General features: G+C 38.3%; 1 protein-coding gene across 6 annotated transcripts in view; it reads left to right on the top strand.

Annotated features, from left to right (window-relative positions):
- ndrg4 (NDRG family member 4) overlaps window positions 1–23184 on the top strand; it is an 83547-nt gene that overhangs the window by 48724 nt on the left and 11639 nt on the right. For 4 of the 6 annotated variants that reach the window (XM_038270762.1, XM_038270765.1, XM_038270764.1 and 1 more), the window contains 2 exons: window positions 3012–3050; window positions 19201–19306. In XM_038270762.1, the coding sequence (XP_038126690.1) occupies window positions 3012–3050; window positions 19201–19306 (145 nt within the window). Of the gene's footprint in view, window positions 1–3011; window positions 3051–15851; window positions 16071–19200; window positions 19307–23184 lie in introns of those variants that run through there. The other 2 variants (XM_038270767.1, XM_038270768.1) reach the window with 2 other exon arrangements.

Raw genomic sequence — 23184 nt, forward strand, 5'->3', positions numbered from 1 at the left:
ATAATAATTTACTCAAAAATTGTATCTAATATTTTTTGAGACAAAAAGCGACATTGAGAGCAATATTTCACTGAGTTATGGCCTATTGTATAACGTGGCTTAAGAAAGATGATCTCATAACATGTTATTTAAATTTTTTGGTGCTATTAAGAAAGTTGTCTTAGTCATTTGATTTGGCTTTGACTTGCTATTTATATTTATATATAGTGTTAATACCCCTTAAACTCTCATATTGTGTCACTATTATTTTGTCTGGACTTCTCAATTTCCCACACATGCTTTAAGGCAGGAAATTCCAGTTTCTGAGGGCTGCTATCCTGTGTCATGTTAGGTTGTGATTCTAGCCCAAATGCAGAACACACTCTGAGACAGGGGAAAAAGTTCAAAGGTTTATTGTGAAACACACAGGTTAAACACTGAACAGGTTCTGGGAAAATCTGGTTCAGGACTGGTCACAACTGATTTTCACTGCAGAGGGGGACAGAATGGTTCAGCCCTCAATCTTCCTGGTTGAGTGAGCGCAGGTTTATACCTGTTCTGAGGTTAGAGCAGAGCGACAGAGGGGGAAACCTGGAGGTTCCAGAGGCTGGCGGCAGGCTGAGGGCTGACAGGTTTGATTCTCCAGGGTTCTTCGGTAATCAGACAGACTGGTTTCAGACAGAGAAACTCTTCCAGAGTTTCTTTTTTCAGACAGGTTCTTCCTGGAAGCAGAGAGGACAAAAACGGATTAGGTTCAGATTCAGGTTATCAGGGAGTCTAGATTCAGGCAGGCAGATTGGCTCAGGCTTGCTAACCATAACTGGCAAAACACTCTGGCGCTGGAGTGTTGTCCTCAGCCCACTTAAGTACTGGTCCCCTGATGAGCAGATGAAAAGCAGCTGGTGAAGTCAGCTCCAGCTTCAGGAGATCCAGTACGCCCTCTGGTGGAGGAAGGTAGACAGCACCGCAGATCCCAACAGCAGCACAAACCATCAGGAAGGGATCCTCGGCCCCCTCTGGTGGGCAAGCCTCTGGATCCCAACATCCTGCAGCTTTTAGATTTGTCCTTGGTTAAACACACCTGAATCAAATAGCTGAATCAGCACCTCAGTATGCTGTCAGTTTCTTCAGTCCATCTATTTAGGTGATTCAGGTGTTTTGGACCAAGGACACATCTAAAAGTTTTAGGATAGTAGCCCTCAGGAACTGGAATTGCCCACCCCTGCTTTAACTTATACATTTTTGCCAAGTTTGTATGTTGGGGAAAAAAATAATTAAATGGTAAAACAATTTAAGAACATTTAACAGTGTTCTCCACCAGAGCTGTTGTTTTTCTGTCTATAACACCAGTTTGGCATTAGTCTGTGACTCCAGATGGATCAGCCCAAATTGTGTCACTTTTAATTTGCTGCACACTCTGAGTTTTGTTAGGAACTAATTTTGTAACAAAAAAAAGAAAATATTTCAATTAGCACACATATATCTGAAAATTATCAGTGTTTTATATTAGATATTCAGACTATTATTCCCTCCTTGCTAGATGATTTAAATGTTGATTAGACAGGTAGATGGAAAAAAAAAGATTGTTTTAGGTTTTTGAGGTGAGTTTTTCAACACTTAAAAATCATTTTACTTATCTGCTGTAGATATGATCATTATAATTCCCATTAAGGTGCCCTGTTTCCGCTAATACTCTAAGGGCCTGATACTCTAAGACTCCAAATAACGAGCACTAAATTGCATGCGTAATAATTTGTTTGCCCTTGTATGTTATAGGTGGAACTGGTTCAGTTCTGACAATGAAAATGAGCAGATTACATATTCTACTGGCAGTCTGAGAGTGGCCGTTAAAGAAAGATGAGGTTCTAAGCCACAGAGATGAAGGTGATAAAAATTATTAATTAAAAATATTATAACAGTAATATTAAATAACATTTATGGTGCACTTCAAATAAGTAGCGTTTTTTAAAGTGGTATAAACAAAAATAAAAAAACATAAAATTATGAAAAAAACTGAAGTTAAAGCTAGATAAAGAAAAATTACAATACCATAAAATTTACAATACTTAAGTTTAGTTATTTTTTTAGTTTAATTGTATAAAGATTCAGCGGATTAATTTTAGCACACCTTCATAGACTTATTTTCTTTAGTAATATCATTCTACTTTTGTCCTTTCTGACGGTCCAAATATGTTTACATGCGCACAGAATATCTCTCCATCGTCTGACTTTGTACCAAGGCATCCTTTGTGGCAAGAAAAGTTAAGTTTCAGATTTGGAAAATCTCTTTGCACGTGGTCAATGTTACATTTGCATATCCTCCACACATGAATCTGTGCAGGTTGGTCATTAGAAAATGATCTGCGTATTGATGAAGGAACTCATGCAATAAATGGTCTGCTGAATTCTAAATGCAAATCACCTTGCATCTTTTTTTCAAAGATTTGCTTTGTGCATAAGAACAAGTTTGCACCTTTTTTAAGATGCAAACCATCTGAAGATCAGGCCCTACATGACCGAGCAAAAAAAAAAAAAAAAAATCTCTTAACCTCATTAAAGAATGAACCTTCTAGTTACATCATGGCAAACGTTGCTTCAGGTGTCTTGAATAACAAAGTATTTGCTTTGTTAGGATGTCATCAGCTTTCTTTTCTTACTTATTTTTTGGTAAAAATCAATTTTCATTTGAAGTAAAAAAGTATTTTGTGTAATTCTTTTTGGTAAACCCGAAACTCTCATTGAGTACAATTCCATTTTTACAAGCAAGAGAAGGCTAAAACATCCAAATACTTTAAGGGGCTAATATTTAAAAGGCATGATATACTCTTTCTGCACCTTAAGAAAGCAATTGATGGTAGATAAATATGCATGGTTTTTGCTGACAAGGTTTTTTTTTTCATTTTTGGACCTACAGATCACTGCTTTCACCGCTCCACAATGATAGATGCCCCACTCAGTATCTAAAGTCAAATCAACTTTTCTCCTTCTAATGTAATAGTTTTTATGTTTTATGTGCTTTTCTCCCTGACCAGGAAAACCCTGAGCAGCTGATGCCACCAGGCGACTGGAAGGTACGAACCATCTCACCCATTTCTTCTTAAATTAATGTTATTTCTATTCACTTTGTCGGTAGCATCAAATCTTTATGCCTTGGATTTGCTAACTTTTGTATACTGGAATAATATATTTATCAATAGATTACTAAATGTAATGATAAATATATTATTTTTAGGGCTTAATATGATCACTGCCTGAGATTTAAGATGCTGTTCTGAATGTGAGGTGGAGCAAGGGCTGGACCGGCCATTCAAGGCATATTCCTGGTTCGGCTTACCTCCATTTTTGGGCTGGGCCGAGGCAATCATAACATATCTAGCATTACCTATTTAATATATTAGCCTTATCAAATTATTTTTAAATAAATCATATCCACAATGATGGTGATACATGACTCTCAGACCACCTTCTTTTAAAGCTGTCTTGTTTTGATCAAAATTGCACAAGATAGTCATATCTACATTAATGTTGCATAACTTGCAAGGACCAAGTTATCCAACATTATTGTAGGTATGTCTATCTTGTGCAGTTTTGATAAAAACAAGACAGACATACCTACATTAATGGTGGATAATTTGCAAGAACCAAGATTTGCTGTTCTAAAGCGATTTTTTTTATCTGCTGGGCCATTAGGAGATCAATTAAATATGCGGCTAAAATAAACATTACCTCCTATAAATATTGGCTTCATGTTTAAATAATAATAAAAAAAACTCAATAATAATTTGGTTTTGTATATTTTCCATTATTGTCTTTAAAAAATACTAGAATTTACACATAAAAATATCAGTTTGATAAGATCACATATCATTATCAACTCAAGATTTGAATATATATATATATATATATTTTTTTTTACACTTGCTTAATTTCTGTTGCTACATATTTCCACTCAACGTACGCATTGTCCTGTGGTATGATCCATATCTCCCCATAAAAATATAACTAATATTTGTTGGCCACCGTGCTCCAGTCCAGTCATTCATAGAGCTAAATAAATTAAATTACAAAAAACAGAGAGCATGTTACTGCATTTTATGGAGTGTGCAGTTTATCTTTATCTATTTAAGAGCTATGACATACAGAACATGTTTTCAGTTGTCTTCTTGTTTTATCCAGAAAGTGAAAGGGAAGGGGGAAGACATGCAATAATAGATCTTGACATCTGAAATTGAACTCTGGATGGCTGTTTTAAGGACAACATAGCCTCCCTGTGTGGTCTTCCCTTTGCACCACTTGTTGCCATGACTTTCACTTGCTGTGTCAAATCTTTGGAACTAAGTCTGTGTCCGAACATCCAGCCTAACCCCTAAATCCCTCAATCACTACGTAGAGCAGGTGCTGGTCATAAAATTAGAATATCATGAAAAAGTAGATTGATTTCAGTAATTCCATTTAAAAAGTGAAACTTGTATATTATATTCATACATTACATACAAACTCATATATTTCAGATGTTTATTTTGTTTAATTTTGATGATTACAAATGACAACAAATGAAAATCTCAAATTCATCATATCAGAAAATTAGAATATTGTGAAAAGGTTCAAAATTGATGGCCCCTGGTGCCACACTCTAATCAGCTAATTAACTCAAACCACCTGCAAAAGCCTTTAAATGGTCTTTCAGTCTAGTTCTATAGGCTACACAATCATGGGGAAGACTGCTGACTTGACAGTTGTCCAAAAGACGACCATCGACACCTTGCACAAGGAGGGCAAGACACAAAAGGTCATCGCTAAAGAGGCTGGCTGTTCACAGAGCTCAGTGTCCAAGCACATTAATAGAGAGGCGAAGGGAAGGAAAAGATGTGGTCGAAAAAAGTGTACAAGCAAGAGAGATAACCGCACCCTGGAGAGGATTGTGAAACAAAACCCCTTCAAAAATGTGGGGGAGATTCACAAAGAGTGGACTGCAGCTGGAGTGAGTGCTTCAAGAACCACCACACACAGACGTATGAAAGACATGGGTTTCTGCTGTCGCATTCCTTGTGTCAAGCCACTCTTGAACCACAGACAGCGTCAGAAGCGTCTTGCCTGGGCTAAAGAGAAACAGGACTGGACTGCTGGTGAGTGGTCCAACGTCATGTTCTCTGATGAAAGTAAATTTTGCATTTCCTTTGGAAATCAAGGTCCCAGAGTCTGGAGGAAAAGAAGAGAGGCACTTCATCCACGTTGCTTGAAGTCCAGTGTAAAGTTTCCACAGTCAGTGATGGTTTGGGGTGCCATGTCATCTGCTGGTGTTGGTCCATTGTGTTTTCTGAGGTCCAGGGTCAACGCAGCCACATACCAGGAAGTTTTAGAGCACTTCATGCTTCCTGCAGCTGACCAACTTTTTGGAGATGCAGATTTCATTTTCCAACAGGACTTGGCACCTGCACACAGTGCCAAAGCTACCAGTACCTGGTTGAAGGACCATGGTATCCCTGTTCTTAATTGGCCAGCAAACTCTCCTGACCTTAACCCCATAGAAAATCTATGGGGTATTGTGAAGAAGAAGATGCAATACACCAGACCCAACAATTCAGAAGAGCTAAAAGCCACTATTAGAGCAACCTGGGCTATCATAACACCTGAGCAGTGCCACAGACTGATCGACTCCATGCCACGCCGCATTGCTGCAGTAATACAGGCCAAAGGAGGCCCAACTAAATACTGAGTGCTGTACATGCTCATACTTTTCATGTTCATACTTTTCAGTTGGCCAACATTTCTATAAATCCTTTGTTTTTATTGGTCTTCAGTAATATTCTAATTTTCTGATATGATGAATTTGAGATTTTCATTTGTTGTCATTTGTAATCATCAAAATTAAACAAAATAAACATCTGAAATATATGAGTTTGTATGTAATGTATGAATATAATATACAAGTTTCACTTTTTAAATGGAATTACTGAAATCAATCTACTTTTTCATGATATTCTAATTTTATGACCAGCACCTGTATATAAGTGAGTTTATAGTGAACTCAGTTAATTGAATTTTCGGACAGATGATCATTACTTTTTGCTTCTCATTGGTCACGTGACTCTGCCTCCTCGCACCCTGCCTGTGCCATCTTTGTCATTTGTTGATGCCGTCAGGGAGAGAAAGCCTATGGCGACAGCAGGTCACTGTCACTAAAAATCCCAAAATTCAGTATTCTGAGATATATCTGCTCGTCTAGTGTCCAGGGATGATCACTACTTTTCAAGGTGCATTGTGGGAAATTTTTAGTCCACTACTTTTTCGCCCACTAGATGTTCAGACACTCATTTAAAATGGATTAACCACTACATAGTGCCCTAGTGATTAGGGCAGATATTGGGATACAGCCTATGTCTTGTGGAGTTGCAATCAGTAGTGAATATCTTCCCTGCAGAAGAGCTAGCAGCTACTTAGAAAAGAGGCCGTTCTTAAAGAAAACATAACAAAAGGATAAGAAAACAAATACTGTAATATAAATGTAAATTTCAATTATCATTACAGCTTAAGGAATATTTTTCTTTCAGTTTTTGGCCTTCTTATGCGTATATTTTGGAATGTGTTTAATTATAAAGAAGCTCGGCAAGACAAATAGCACATTTCAGTAGGAAGACAATTCATAGTGCAGTATAAAAATTCATTTTAAAATGGAGAAAAAGAAAATTTCTATTTCAGCTGCAACAAAAATCTTCATAAATAAAACAAATAATAAAAACAAACAAAAGCTTGTATGATTAACAGTTACTGTATCCAGCAGAGCGTGATATAGACCCTGGCTGTTCACCAAAATCTGCATCCATCAAGTTCTCTATCCAATCAACTAAGGGAAAAATTGAATGGAGGGAAAATGTATGACAGAAAACAGTAAAAGTGAAGCCCACTGAATCCAAGATATTGATTGAGTTTCAGAAGTAGTGAACTGTAGCTGAGTCTGTGCTCCAAGAGCCACTACAGACGTATCGGCACACGTAGAGCAAACGAAGCCACTACTAAACCAGAGTCATCATGAGAGGAAAAGGCCTGAACTGTTACTCAGTGGTCTGAACTCTTCCTTGAGATAAAAGAAACGTTTACATTTCAATGCAAACTAAGGGTCCAGAGTCTGGAGAAAGAAAGTAAAGACACAGAATGAAGTCCAGTGACAAACTTTCATTTTTCAACATTTAACAAAATATTTCAGCTTGATTAACCTTGCTGGTCACAAATTTGTAAGTTACAGTCAGGTGTGACAGCAAAAAGTTTCATAAAGCTTTTTCTCTCACCTTTGCTATAACACCTTTGCAATGAGATCTCCGGCAATAACACAGCTCTGAGATTAAGCGTGATTAATTATTTTTAATCAGTGACTTGCTAAATTAGAAGGCATGAACTTTTGCTGTTTGCTACTCTGAAGCCAAAACTGCACAGGTTGAGTGCAGTACAAAGGAGGTCCTGTCAGGATAACTGCACATAAAAAAACCAAACCTGATCCAAGCCCAGCCAAGTAGAACAACAACAGCCATGATTATGAGGATATATCTGCTCTCACAGCCCTCAAACTCCTGGGTGGGCTGAGTGGTTCCTTCATCTCCAGCTTGGATCCTCTACCAGAAACCTGGGAGCTTGCAGGTTCTTTGCAGTATCTTAACTGTTCCTGGAACTGCCCCTGGTGCTCCAATGACCTCTGGTTCTACAGTTACTTTCACCTTCCAGGCTTTCCAGAATTCTTCCCTAAGGCCTTCATATTTTTCTCATTTTTCGTGTTCTTTGTTCCTGATCCATCATTTGGGATGGCCAGGTCAATCAATATGGCCACCCTCTACTTCAGGGGTGGGTAATTCCAGTTCCTGAGGGCCAGTATCCTGAAGGTTTTGCATCCTTTCTTTATCAAACACACCTGAAGCAAATGGCTGAGTTATTTCCTCAGTATGCAGTCAGTTTCTCACAAGTCCTCTCAATCAACTAATTACTTGGTTCAGGTGTGTTGAACCAAAGGCACATCTAAAAGTTGCAGGATACCGGCCCCCAGGAACTGGAATTGCCCACCCTTGCTCTATTTGCTTATCAACATTCACAATATCCGGTTGGTTGGCCACAAACATTTTGTCAGTTTGTATCTAGAGGTCTTAGAGCATCTTAGCTCTGTTATTCTCAACCTCCTTGGGAGGAGGCTCCCATTCTGACCCGGGGGTGCCCTGTATTCTGCACAGAGGTTTCTGTACACTATACCAGCCACTCCTGGGATCTTGCCTTGTATGGTAGATCTGGGCCTCTGTTGTCCAAAGCCTGCTCCTGTGCTGCCATAATCCGGCCTTTTTGTTGTGACTGTATAGGTTTGGAAACAACCAGTGCAGACAGAAGTCTAATGAACTAATGTTAAAGCAACCAACTTAGCTTTGGCATGAAGGTTAAGGGACTGTAATGTTGTAGGAATTTAAGCACAATGTGCCTTAATTTGCTGCCGTGGTATGTTTATGACAACATTAACCACATTCTGTCTCTATAATACCTCTCAGTGTGTTTGACCACCTGGCACAGGAATCCATCCGAATAGCTCAAATTCTACCTCCTACCATGTGTTCCTAGCTCGTACCCCTTCACCTTTCATGGGGTCAACAGTAATAACACTATCCATGATAGGAAAGGAGCTCCACACTGCAGTGCTCAATCCAGACAGCCTTCTATCTTATTGATGACATTACATGGTGGACACATACAATTGCTGGTTAAATTGGGACTACAATAAACAAGAGTTACATATAGCGAACAGCTGAGGCTCTTAGTTATAAAACCCCAAACAGAGTCCATGAGAAGAAATAATGTTTTTTTTTTGTTTTTTTTTTAACTCTGTGATTTGGGCCTATATAGTCAGGATGGGATTCGTACACCTGCTGGAGGCAGAGGGACACCAGGAGGTCCTATGCTAAACAAATTGGTGGTAGGAATCCTGCTCCCTGGCCCTAGCTTCCTCCTGACTGCCAGCACTAATTGAATAGCACTAACTATAACTGCTGATACATTTCCTCCATGGCTTAGGTGTCCTTACCCATTTTAAGCTATTAAAGATGGAGCTCAAGTCTTTCAACATGCTTCAGTTACTCTCAGGAAGATACCAAATAAGTACAGGATGGGGCACAGCATTGTTAATCCTACAGCTTTTGACTGACAGATTATTCATAAACACAAAGATGTCATAGATTTTGTTTGTCCAACGAATCATACATGAACATTTTTCTCTAGTCTTTGTCTACACAATCAAAACTATGTTTTTTTTGTTTATCAATTTATTTTGTTAGATTTTTTTCACCTCTTAGACTCAGATTCATATAGAGCTGTTAATCAAACCAACATCTATATCTGATATCATAAATATAATCTAAGAAAAGATTTCATTTAGATGATAAATATCATCAGTGTTTAAATCAATTAACAAACAAGGAAGGTTGCTTGACCTACTTTTATAGTGTGCTGCAAATTAGCTTTACATTATGCAATACCTACTGCAATGTTTGGGTTGTTTGAGCTTCTGGATTTGTTTCTTTGATGAGGAAAGGTGTGTGAATTTGTGTGAGTACCTAAGTGTGCGTATGTGATGTATGTATGTGTGCATGGCTGATTAGAGCCTCAAAGCTTTTAAAATCATCACCTGCCACTAATGATTCTGTTAGATAACATATGACTGTAATTTAACTATTAAATATTAACTTTCAGAACTTGTTTGTCTGGAAATTAAACTGTTTAAAGGAAACAGATTCATTTTATTAGTGTAGGCTTGATCCTCTAGCCTGTTTTGATATAGAGAAAAATATAAAAGACATATTTGAAAAAAGATCTTGGTGTTTTTGTCTCTCACCTCGTACTAATTATCTCTTCTTGGAAGGGTATACTAACATAATTTATAATTCATTTTTTGGAAAATAACATAATGGAACATCTGGAACAGAATATCAGTAAGACAAGCTCACACCTAGCCTTGTCTAGCAGGCTTGCAGCCTAAGAGAATAATTTTGAGCAACATAATAAAAAAAAACAAAAAACAAGCTCACATCCAGGTTTTAAAATGGAGGAAAAGATAATAGATGCAAAATGGTTTTCCCACTATATAATCTTATCCAGTTGCAGCATTGTAAAAGGAGTGATGGGAGTGGCAGCCTAGTGGTTAGGGTATTGCGCTTGGCACCCAGAGGTTCTGAGTTCAAGCCCCACTCCCACAGACTGCCACTCTGGGTTTTCCTGAGCAATACCCTTAACCCCACACTGCTCCCTGGGTGCTGCAGAGTGGCAGCCCACTGCCTCCCAAGGAGATGGGTCAAATGCAGAGGTTAATTTCTCCAGTTTGAGATTAATAACATTCAGTTGAATTATAAATTAAACTTTGATTTCATTGTTTCATTTACAAAAAGCAGAGTTCCCTGTCATTATTTTACTACCATATATTAAGCATTTTCATGCACTTTTAAAAAATGATTAAAGTAGAGACCTTATGATATGAGATCCCTCTTTGGCTCAAGGCCAGATAAAATGATGGGATGGACCAGATTTGTCCAGTGGCCTTGTGTTTAACGTCTGTGTCTTACGATCTGTGTCAAATCCTTAATGTATTTGTCTCTTAACAGTTGGTTAAATACAAGACTTTCCTTTCCTTTTCATTTGGTCTGACCTTTTTTGACCTTTCTTATAGATAAAATCTTTAGGAGAACCTTTGGAACAGCTTAAAGCCTTTAAAGACCACTTTATTGAATAGAAAACTTATCTTTGTCAAGACTCCTAGAATTAGTCTTAGAAATTTTGTTTGGAACAGCTCTCTGGACAATTTCTTTTGTGCAGCCTTGAAAAATAGTGAAAAAAATTTAAATAAATAAATATATAAAAACAGTAAATATAAACATATGACTGCAAATTTACAGTTCTAATGTTTTTTTTTATATATAATGATAAAATATAATAAATATAAAAAAATTACAATACAATATCCCATTTTACAAAACAGAAGAACCCAGACTCAGAACTAAGGACCCAGAATTCGAAGCAGACAGATAGATGTGATTAACAAAAGCATTTATTATTGATATTGGATTTGCAAATCAGCAGCTTGGGCGTCAAAAGCTGGAATCTGTGGCAGGAAAACTCAGGTTAGTGACCATGTAAAACTGACAGAGGACGATTACAAGCTTGTGAATCAGTAACCTGGTTTTTGAGTTCAGTCTGTGCCCAGTAGAAAGAGTAGAATCCAGCTGGATGGCTAACAACACCGCACGGTGAACACCGCCCTGAGAATTCCAGGAGGTGAAACCTAGAAGGCTGCTGAACTGGCTGATGAGCAGACCCAAGCAAACAAAGGATGGCAGGAGTTTCCAGAAGACGGAGCCAAAGCCAACGTCGAAGAGGTTAACAGGAGTCCAGGCCAGAAGATCAGAGATCGGAAGATATACGGATGTGGAAATCCAAGTCAAAGTGAGGAGGCAGATCCAGGTTCAGTCCACAGGCAGAAACCAGCAGGAGTCCGAAGATAGGTCAAGCAGACAGATCCAAAACAGGAGCAGGCATGCTCAAAGGTCTGGAGGCAGAACTGGTCAGGAGCAGGCAATCAGAACAACAAACAGGACAACTCACACTGAAGGCTCAAATAATCTGGCACTGATGACTAGGAGCAAACAGTTTAAATATAGGCAGGACTAGGTGGAAAAGATGAACAGTGATTAGAAACTGGGCGGAGTTGAATGGAATGAACCATTAAGCCAGTCATCAGAGCAAAGATCCAGACACTGACTGTTTTGAAGCAAAAAAAGAAGCCATACTGCATAAAATTCACCATTAGAAGGAGAAGTTGCAGTTGGAAACAGTCTAATGTAGAAATTAAAACAGTGCTAATTTACAATATAACCATTGCTAATGGAGCAAAGCAAAAATACTCAGTTAATTAAAATTGGAACAATTTAATGACTAACAAGATTAAAGTTTGAATATCTAACATAAAATTGTCTTTTTTTTTACACAAAGACTAGCATAATACATTTCAAAGTATAACTAATGAGAGAACTGGAATTCGGTGTGGCGTTGGGTGTTAAAATTTGATTTGCATGAAATTAACACATTGAAGAATTTAGAAAAAAAAAACTCCCTCTGAAAAAGAAAATGATAAGAACAAGAGCATTTTTCAGTCAGTCTTGTGCACATTTTTGCTCGCTGCAGTCAAATACCAGCAGGATTGTATGTTTAAAGCTGATGGGGAGCTGCAGAGTCAGCAGAGAGAGAGTTAATCTCCTGCATGTGGGTGAAAAGGGGGTCAAAGCCAATCACAGGGGAAAGGAAAGGTCCTGGGCGATCTGTCAGCAGGAAAAAAGGGGGATGGATGGGGTGAAAAAACTGGAAGATTGAAGGGGAAAAGGGGAGAGATGGAGTTTTAGAGGTAGGACAAAGGGCTTGCTGTGCCACATTAGTACAGAACAGAGAGAGAGGGAGGCTCTCCATTCAGCACACCATTGCTGCACTGCTGATGTGCACGTAGCCTTCTGGTTCTCCATCTAGGTGTATGTTTCTTTAATTGGAAAAGAAATGTTGATTTTTACATCTGAGAGAATTACTGTATGCAGCGTTCTGAGCTGTTATAGAGCAGTGGTCATGTTGCGAGGGTCAAGGTGTCGTCATTAATAAACCTACAGACATATGAAATGTTTAGGGTTGACTTACGATAAACAAATACATGAAAACATTATAGATTTCATTCTTGCAGAAGAATTTTACAAAGATGCCCATGGAGGCTTGTTTTTGAACTTGTCTATTGTTTTCTTGTCTAGCAAAATTAAATTGTTAAATTTCAGCTTTTGTTGTAAAATTTCATTTTTTCTGCAATTTACTTGTTTGGGTGACATTAAAAAATTGACAGAAAGATCCTATTATGCAAATGTAAAAGTCACGATCACAATCAAAGTTTTTTGGAATAATTATATTTGATCTTGTTTTGAGCAGGGAATTAATACACTTTGCCAGATGAATGAGAATATTTAATTTGAAATAAGAAAAAAAAAAACTCCATTATCTTATTTCATGTGCATAATATCCATACATGCTATATTTCAGGGTAAAATTCTCTTGATCTTATTTATGTTTCCTTAAATCCTTAGGTTTAGTCCAGTTTGTTGAAGATAAGATGACATGATTTTAAGTACTGTCTTTCTGGATTTATTGATCGCCACTGTGCTAGCAACGAGCATGCTTTTAACTGGGGGGTGTAGCAGTTCTCGCCGTAAAGCAAGGCCGACTCTCGTGAGACTTCTGAGCCTGTGGGTGCGGGTCGGTGCTCCTGCAATTGCAAGTGCAGTATTTCCCCCACAGACCACCAGGGCGGCCGAGAATACCTTTGTTCAACCTGAAATGACTCATTTAATCATCCAAAACGTTATGGAACACATTAATTAACTGAAAAATGTTGCATAGTGTGCCTTTAATATGCATAAGCAGATGAATGAGAAAATTGACGTTTTCCCCAGGCCTGAAACTGGTTATGGAGTGGAGATATATTACCGTAAGTGGGTTCAGTCCATAGACTGCTGGTTGGCAAGACGATCTGCTTGAGCTGTTTTGGTGAGATCCAGTGGACTGTGTGATGTAATACTAGTGCTTCACTCAGGGACCTGGAAGATAGACGTCCTTGGATAAACACAGGCTCGCATGAACCTGTTCATGATGAGAAAGCATGAAGCGACAATGGAGAGGAAAACTCCCCTTTGGGAAGAAACCTCTGGCAGAATCAGGCTCAACACGGTGGTTTTCTGCCGGACCAGTTGAGATGTGACGGGGAATCCAGTAAGAGTCCTGGAGGAATTACACTCTGATAGGGACGAGGTTGAAGAAGCACCATTGAAGAGCCCGATGGAGCCCGATGGAGCTTAGTTACGATGGTGCAGAAGGAGATGGAGGAGGGTTGAATCGGGGTCATCTGAGTGAAAATCAGACATAACGCAACCACTGCTTACGCTGCCTGGGCAGCAGGCGGAGACGTGAATTTGAAGACATTTAAAATGGACAATAGATGCTGAATGGGCTTCTTGGAGGTGCGGTTCAAAGCTGAACCCAGCTTGACTAAAATCTTGCAAAAGAAAATGGCTGGACAATATGTTATGGATATGATGAAATACATTTTAAAGTGTTGGCTGCCACTGTTTGGCTTTCTTTACCAGGAGTGATGCTCTCAACAAAAATTTCCTAACTGATTTTATTTCTAAATTGTTTGTGTAATAGCAATAAAAAATGTAATTTCGTTTAGAAGAAAGTGTAAATCCTAATCCATGTTGGAGTTGAACAAATTACATTTTGCAATAAGATCAACCAGAATTTAACAGAATACAATATTATTATTATTGAATATAAAAAAAAAAGTTTTGGAAACATCTATATCTATGATTTGTCAAATGCATGCACATATCATCCAAAAATGATAGTAAGACAGAAATAATTTTAACTTTAAATAGATCAAATGTTATTTAATTGTTTATTTAATCAGGATATACCGTTTTTTATTAATTTGATTTGTACATGTAAAATTAATTCAATATTTAAACAATTAGGCATGGAAATATTGTGACACTTTGGTCGCTCCACAGCTGCTGCCTTCAAATCCATCTTAATTAAGGACTTGTGTTTGAAATGTTCAGATTTCAGCTAAAACTGCTTTCGTCAAAACCTTTCTTCAACGGTTGAGGTTCTACAGTGGATTTTTTTAAACACACCCTTAACCTTCAGGAGCAGCTAGACTCGTCTGGTCACATCAGTCTAGAGCAAAATGAAACCAGTGCAGGACTAAATAATGCCTATTGAACTAGTCCTAATTACAACTTCATTTAGCAAAAATACAGTCAAAAATTTCTAAGTTTGTAAGCATCATAAGAGTTCTACTGCTAATAAACTCTGTGGGTGAATGAGAAGCAAGGTTGGGTTAAACCTACGACTCGAGGCGTAAAACATGGTTCTATATCAAAGTGATGAAGATTAGAGAAAGGTTCAGCTTCCATTTTACCCTCTGTTCTCCCTTTGTGCTTGTTTTCCTTTCCCCTTGGCTTCTTCCTTGTTGGTCTTGCCCACACCTGCTCCCTATCTGCTGATTAGCCTGCCTGGGTTCAGTCTCCCAATATATACACCACCTCTGCAGTCACTCAGTGCTAATTTGTTGTTTTGTTCCCCCCCCCCCCCCCCCCCCCCCCCCCATCTCTGGCTTCCCACATGAGTTTTTCCCTGATTTAATCCTATTTTGGGTTCTCAGTATTTTGGATGTTTGGATTTTAAACCTGCAAGACTCACCGCTTCCTGATCTCTGCATTTGGGTCCTCAAAAGCCTCGACCCAACCAGGACACAGAATCTATGATGAACTATTTGGGAAATATGAGTGTTTGTTTCCCTGTTAGTACCGTGTAGGTTGACCTTGGGACCTATCCACTTCTGAACACCCCTAAGTGCATATTCTTCCTTGTCCGGCCACTCCTGTAAAAAATATTATGTCTGCACCACTTTGTCTACACATCATACAAATAATGTTCATGATTATTTGTCTACTTTTGCATTATTCACATAATTCACGGTCTGCAATTGACTGTAGAATGAGAATCTCTGATAGTTAGCATTAAAGGATTTAGGCCAATTTATTTAAAGTCAAAATCCAAACAAGGCGGTAGAGGGAAACGGGTAAACAACATCTCATCTGATCAGACACAGTGTTGCTGATGAGAGAGAGTCTCTGACTGACAGAACAGGGAACCAATAGGAAAGAGTGTTTAGGGGGGCAGCAGCTTTCTGAGCCTATCGCCTTCCTGCTGCCCATGTTTCCCTCGACTGCATGTAATGATGAGGGATGTTTGAGGAAAAGGGAGGAAGGAGGAGGGGCAGAAGCTGTTAGAATAAGAGCGCTGGGCTGGCTGCAGAGCAATCAGACAAAGACGCTGCAGAGCTCTGCGCCATCACCATCCCGCTCTCCATCCTCCAGCGAGTGCTCACCAGGACCTGGTCCCCTAAAACAGGAAAGGTCTGGCCGCTCGTCTGCCTTCCTGCAGCCATCAGCTAACTCACAGCAACCATGCCTGAGTGTTGGGATGGGGTGAGTCATGACCAAAAACAAAATCATTTTTATTTCTTTTTGCTCTCTGTTATTGCCTCTATTGAGGTTAAAACGTGGATTATATGTTAAAATATTGGATCTGTTTTAATGCGGAGCACCCGCTCCAAAAGATTCTCCATCCTCTGAGTTTGACCCACTGACACATATAACATACAAACACAGTCCTGCATTAACATTGGGGCTCAACCTCAGACACAGATATGAGGAAGACTGTTTTAAATCTGCACCTATATAAGAGAATGTTTACAGCACCTTCTGCTCATCTCATGATCTTCTATTCAGCTAATTTCAATGAATTTCACATTTTCTGTGTTTATCTAGACATCATGGTGTGTTGATGTCAAATTAGAAGGCTGAGTGTGGATAACTCTGATGTTAAAGCTGAACTAACAGCATAATAATTTGTCTGGATTAACTCATAGCTGTTTCCTACATGACTCTCTGCTGATGGAGGGATTATAGAACATTTTGGCGCTTAGCTTATTTCTGTTTTTTTTTTTCTTTTTTTCCCCCATTGTTGTTTTACGATGAGAGATTTAAAATTCTGCACCATGAATATTTGCTATTCCTCAAACAGGGATACTGACAGCAGCAGATTGTAGGGATGTGGGTGAAAATAATGGGGTGACAGAGCGGATCTCAGGGTCTGTTTTCCTCAGAGAATGAAGAAGAGAGGTTCTGCATCATCATAGAGGTTTCAGTGCAGCTGAGAGCATGAATCCAGTGCGTGCGTGTGTGTGTGTGCTCTAACACTTGCTTCATGCCTCCATTTTGAATTTGCCTAGCCGTGACCAGCAGACAAAATGTGGGTCATAACGTGAGATGTTTTGATTTAAGGCTCAGCTGATGCAGCGAAAGTGCTAACAGTCAGTCAATACTTATTTCACCATATTGACATAGCTGCATCTGATTGCATTATAGACACAGAGGAGAGCAAGGACTCATTTATTTTCTGTTGTTACATTTTTGTTTTGTTTATAAAAAGAGAGATAGACCAGCTAATTGACCTGCAGAGATCTGCAATTTAAATTTTAGCAGATACAATCTTTGATCGGGAGTTTAAATGCTTTAAAAGAACAGAGTGTTTGTTTTATTCGCTTCATTAAATGTGTTCATTAACAAAATATGCTTTGATATGGTTTGTTTTTAGTATAATGAATGTCACATAAAGGTTAAGGACATATGCACTGATGCATAAATGAGGAAAATCTTCAATTTGTTCAGTTATCTGAGAATATGAACATGCAAAAATCTTTTTGTATGTATTACAAACAAAACAACTCAGAATCTGTGTAAATATGGATCTGCAGATCAGGCAAAAACTGAAAATGGAAAACTTGTAATCATTACCTCTCTGTTGTTGTTGCTCTATGTAAGTGAAGTCTGCATGTCTGTAAAAGATACTAGATATGCAATAAAAACTCAATAATGCATGATTGGAATAGCGTTCTCTTTTGCACCCAAAACTAACAACAAACAAACATTTTCCCAGCTTGTTGCCTTAAATTGTCAGCTATTACTATCAGCAGAGGCAAGTCTTGCACATCAGTCCTCAAAGGGAAAGATTGCGTGCTGTACGTTTTAGATGCATCCCTGCTGATCTAGCTGACTGGCATACCTCCTCAGCATGTCGTTGCATATTACAGAATCATGCTAATGACCTCATTACTCGAATGAGGTTAGGTGAAGCAGATGCACAACAAAAAAGTTGAATGTTACAGGCCCCAGGTGGGGTGAGAGACCTCTGGCTTATAGAATAAGACTCTTATCTAAATTTAACAGAACATTTCCAAACATTTTATGACTGATGTAACCTTGCACTGCAAGCTGGATTGTCACGAAATCTCAGTTTTCAGTCTCACCACAAATCCATCTTGAAAGACTCCCGCTAATACATCCGTCCCCGAACTGCCAGTGGGTCGGACCAATGACACGCCAGCAGTGTTTTTTGGGGCGGGACATGTAGGAATGACGACAGCCACAAGGGCCTTGAGTGGGTAAAAAAAACATGGCTACGCTGGAGGACTCACCTGATGATACCGCTATTTACTCGGTTTTAGCTAAAATAGCAACGATTTCTCATTCAAAAAAAGACCAAGCAGAAGCACTTTGTGCATTTGTAGATCTTCTGACAGAATTTGGAAAACGTTTGATTTTTCAGCTTCGAAACCTCGCGATTTGTTGCTACGATTGGCTGGAAGCATATTATGCGAGGCGGTTACTAGCTGGTGTCTCACCCACTTCATTTCAGATACGCCACTGATCCTTATCAAGCTAACTTTGAGTCTTCAGCCTTAAGAACTTTCTCATAAAGGAGTATCAACACGACCAATAGTGCAATTTTAAGTATAGGTATATAGTTTGCTTACAATCACATTAGATATTCCAAAAAAGAAAATTATAAACAATCCACTGGACTTTATTTCCAAGTTATGAAGACTTTTCGCTTCCCATCCAGGAAGCTTTTTCAACTCAAAATGTCAGGAATAGTTAAAGGTTTTATACATTAGCCCAACAAAGCCTTGTTTTTGTTTTGAAAACATGAAAATTTGAACGGACGAAGGGGCCCTTTGGAATGGGGGTTGTTTGGCTCCTTTTGTTAGACTGCAATACATACCCGTCTAAGTCTCTGAAAGGAGGGTCGTTAAAGGGGATTGTTGGCCTGGCTGAATAGACAACATCCTCCACTCTCCTGTCCAGTTGATTGTTGTTGATTTTCTTTTTTGTAATGGGTATGACCTGAATGACTAAGACCCTTCACCAGAATATTTTAGATGGACTTGATAAAAATAAACAAAAACTGCAGTTTTATTGTTTTCACAAAACTTTTATGTGATAGTGCTATTTAATTTTTTTTATATTGTGTTTTCTGATTTTACTTTTAAAGCTCTTTGCCATTTTATTCTTAAAAACATGATATTTACACAAAGCCCATCATGCTTTATTGGTTGTAATAACTATCTTCCGATAATGGATGACAAAGATAAATGGCCTGAATTGGTTCTTATTTAGTTATTCAAAACTGAAACACCTTAAGTTTATGTATCGTCCTTTGATGTGTCTGTTGGTAGAGCCACCAGGTGAGTCTGTGTTTTTGCATGTTTCACAGGAACATGATGTTGAGACCCCTTACGGGATGCTGCACGTGGTGATCCGAGGGGCCCCCAAAGGAAACAAGCCTGCCATCCTCACCTACCATGACGTGGGGCTGAACCGTGAGTTTTCAAAAGAAAAGATGTAATGTGTTACCAGCTGTTTCTGTTTCTGCACTTCTCAGAGGTGATAATTAACTTTCTTTTTATGTTTCAAGAACACATCCAGCCCTTTCTGTGTGATACACAACACCTCAAAGGGCTAAAGTCACAACTACAACTAAGTTAGAAGTTAAGAACTTCAAAGCAAAGTAAAAATGCTTCTTACAGTCACTGTGGGCATTTCCCTACCTTAGAAACAATTCTAATAAGTTTTACTGAGATCAGATTAATTAGTATTCAATATTGTGGCTTTTGCAATCTTTTTAAATTGGAATGATTTGTCCTTTACATGTAAGTGAAACAGACAAACAAATATGAAGGTTTGCTCTGCAAATAGACGCTTCTAGAGACAAGGTTATCAGGGAAACAGCCATATTGGGTTCGTGTATAGTTGATGGAGATGCAATGACATGGAAGCTGTGTATCACAACTGCTGCGTTCAAATGCATTTTATTTTAAGATGGAGAAATAGTAACGTTAAATACCTGAAAACGTATAGTGATGATAAATAAAACCAATAGTTGCTCATTCAATTGAAAATACTTTATTAACCACAAAGGTAAATTAAATTATTTTTGTTATAATGATGTGTGTGATGCATAATGATAGATCCCTTTAAACCCAGATTCTTCACTCTCTATATATTGATGTGGGTCCAGCTCACATAAAAAGGCAGAAATTTGCTTCTGCCTGTTTGTGCTTGACAGAGCGAAATAAAATGAGTGGTTGAAGCTGATCTGCCATTAGGCCTCTGAGTTGGGGAGGGAAATTGTCACAGAGAAGAGCTTAAAAACATAAATACCTTTTGCTGCCTACGCCAGCTTTACTTATGTAAACACACAGTGTTATACATTACGGCCTGTGGAGAAGTAAGCTCTGAAAAAGCTGCAGAGATTAAACTGCTCACACGTTTTAAATGCTCGCGCACACCCTATGTCTCATTATCCGCATGTTCTACAAGCCATGAAAAAACTCATAGCTGAGGCTGGATTCTAAATTAACAGTTAATGTCTCTTTCCATGCTGTTTATGGCATTTTGAAATTTTTAACATTTAGACTAGCCAAATATACTAATTAATGTAGAATAATCTATCTCTTCATGAGGGTCTGGTCATTTGGAAAATGGGATTTCAATCTAAAAAGGAATGCTTACCTTTCTCACTCTTGCTTTTTAGCAACTCCTAATAAAAGGACTATTAAAGAATGTGACTCCTTATGACAGGAAAATATTAACATATGAGTATGTGTTTTTGTCTATTTGTGATAACAGTGTGCAGATATTTTTTTGTGCATATTAATTCAAGTTTTGAAAATAGGTAGCTTTAAACACACTGCAATCAAACAATGCTTCACTTTAGCCACCAAATGCATCCTTTTCAATCTAACCAAGAATGCAATATTCATTTCAGCCATGCTCTGACTCTAAAGTGCTACTATCTTGCATTATATCAGATTCGATTGTGGGTTTGTCTTAATTTTTTTTTCCACAAAATGTCTGTGTGATAATAGAGGCTAAAGATAAGTAGAGATAAGAAATCTTTAAACCCTCATCATTGGTATTTTCTTTTAAAATAGGAACATAAACAAAGATAGTAAAAGGGGTTTAAATAATTACTATGTTTATTTCAAACCAGTAAAAGGTAAAATGTTGAACGGTCGAGAATCAAACCTAAAAACCTCGACTAATCTACCTTTACACTGAGTGAAAGGGGCCAGATTTATGCGTGTTCAGATTAGCAGGCTCTGAAATGGCAGAAAAGGCAGGATTATCACTATCAGATGTCAGCCTGAGATTAAAAATAGATAGACCTCAATTAAACACATTAAGACAACCTCAGTTATTAGTTTATCCAGTAAATTAGATGTTAATTTATCTTCATTAGGGACAAAAGAAATGTGGTTTAAAAAGCTTAGCATAGATAATATGTTATGCTCTGTGCAGAATCTCACATCTTGGCATTAGACACTCTTGTGTTGAGCTGTCGCCACATCTATGTCAAAGTTCAGAGTCACTGAATGCCTTGCATGCCAGCGTGCATTAAATCCTGATTGCTCTTGCAATGAATTAGACATACGAGAAACAATAAAGAGACTGACAGTGTCTCTGGGGGAGGGTCGTTAAAAAAATATGGAGCCACAAATAGTAAAGAGGTGATGAACAAGGCACTGATGAAATATAGGTCAGAAAAACATCCCTATCCTGCAGAGAGGGGTGGGCGGGGCCAACCAGCGGCAATGCGGCGCTGCATCTATGGGTGGAGGTGGGATGGGGATGGGGGGTGGTTTGCTGGCATGACTGCGGATATCAGGTTGTTGTTTTTCATCTGGTGTCATTGTTATTAAGAAATCTAATAATAAACCTGTACACTAATATATGAAAATAAACAGCACGTTGAAGCAGAAACAAAGGAATGTTTATGTACAGTATTTCACTGCAGTAGCAAGCTGTCATTTGTCAATGACTGCAGCTCACCGCTGTAAAGCAAGGAGGAGAAAAAATTAAACACACAGCAAAAAAATGAAATCTTTTGCTTAAAATAAGTCAATTTTTCCTTGAATTGAGGAGGTAAGTGAGACACTTTTAAAATAAGAAAAAACAATTGCCTTGTCTTATTTGAATTGCAATCATCTAATTCTCTGATTTTAAGAGAAAAGAATACTCAGTCCAATGGCAAATCACTTTACTTACCTACTCATATTAGTTGTAAATACACTTAATCAAAGATGTTTTTTGCTTCTAGAAAGTTTTTGCAGTGCAAATATTAAGAAACGTGACTGAGATTCAGTGGAAGTTCATTCTTCTAATAAAATCAGTCTTATTAAGCAGATGGCATGGAAATGCCAGATGTCCAATCAAACTCATTCAAGGGAAGAGAACATGCAAAAAAGGGAAGGGGCTGAAATGAAGACAGGGAGATTAGAAATAGAGAAGCAGAGGGTTGTTTTTGGATGTAGGAAGGAGGTCGAGCTGCAGAAATCACTGCAGTTCAGTGGCTAATGCAGAGAGTGAGATAAAGAAAGTACAAAAAGAGAAAGTAGGTCATGGAGTCAGGGGGAGTGCAGACACCAAGCGTTCAATGATTCAGCGTGTTCTCACCTTAATTATGCTCACTTCCATCACACACAGTCCGCAGTGCAGAAGCGCTGCTGTTCTCACTAAACTTGCCCTTTTTTTCCTGCCCTTCTCCCACTTTTCTTCTCTAACCCAGTTGTCATGTTAATTGGTCCGTTTAATTAAAGCCGCTCTGTCAGAGCCCAAAGGAGGAACCATTGTTGCTGCCTGGTTTCACTGATTTGGACACACATGGGCTGAAAGTAGGACAACTGCCGAGCCAGTGGGAGGAGGGCGGAGGAAGCGCTGACACTCTGGATCAAGATATTCCTCTGTTTAATGTTTTGAGTTTTCCTGCTGTGCTTGAGGAAACAGGCCTCTAAATTTGAAACTAATCCTTTGTGAGTCCATCCCACAACAAACTGCTTTGTGAAGTCATCAAAAACTCAAAACATCTTTATATTTCCACCATCATGTGTTTTGGCAGCTTTGGAGTTCTTTTTCCCCCTATTTTAAACATATATCATCATATTCAAATTATGTTATTTACCTGCTTACAGCAAATCAAGTGAAAATCAACTTATTTAAAAATAACTTACTTATCCTTCAAAATTTGTAGTTTAAACCTGACCTAAACACTATAGAACTAAATGAAGTAATACTAATTATAAACTTGAAATGTCCTTTGATGTCATTTGATTAGAATCCCTGATGTTGTTGAAGGGGGAAAAAAAAGAAAACAAGTTGGCCTAATAATGTTTCCATGACTGTAAAGGAATAACTTGAT

Source organism: Cyprinodon tularosa, unplaced genomic scaffold (genome assembly GCF_016077235.1).
Source record: "Cyprinodon tularosa strain WSP-4 unplaced genomic scaffold, ASM1607723v1 ctg776, whole genome shotgun sequence".
NCBI lineage: Eukaryota > Metazoa > Chordata > Actinopteri > Cyprinodontiformes > Cyprinodontidae > Cyprinodon > Cyprinodon tularosa.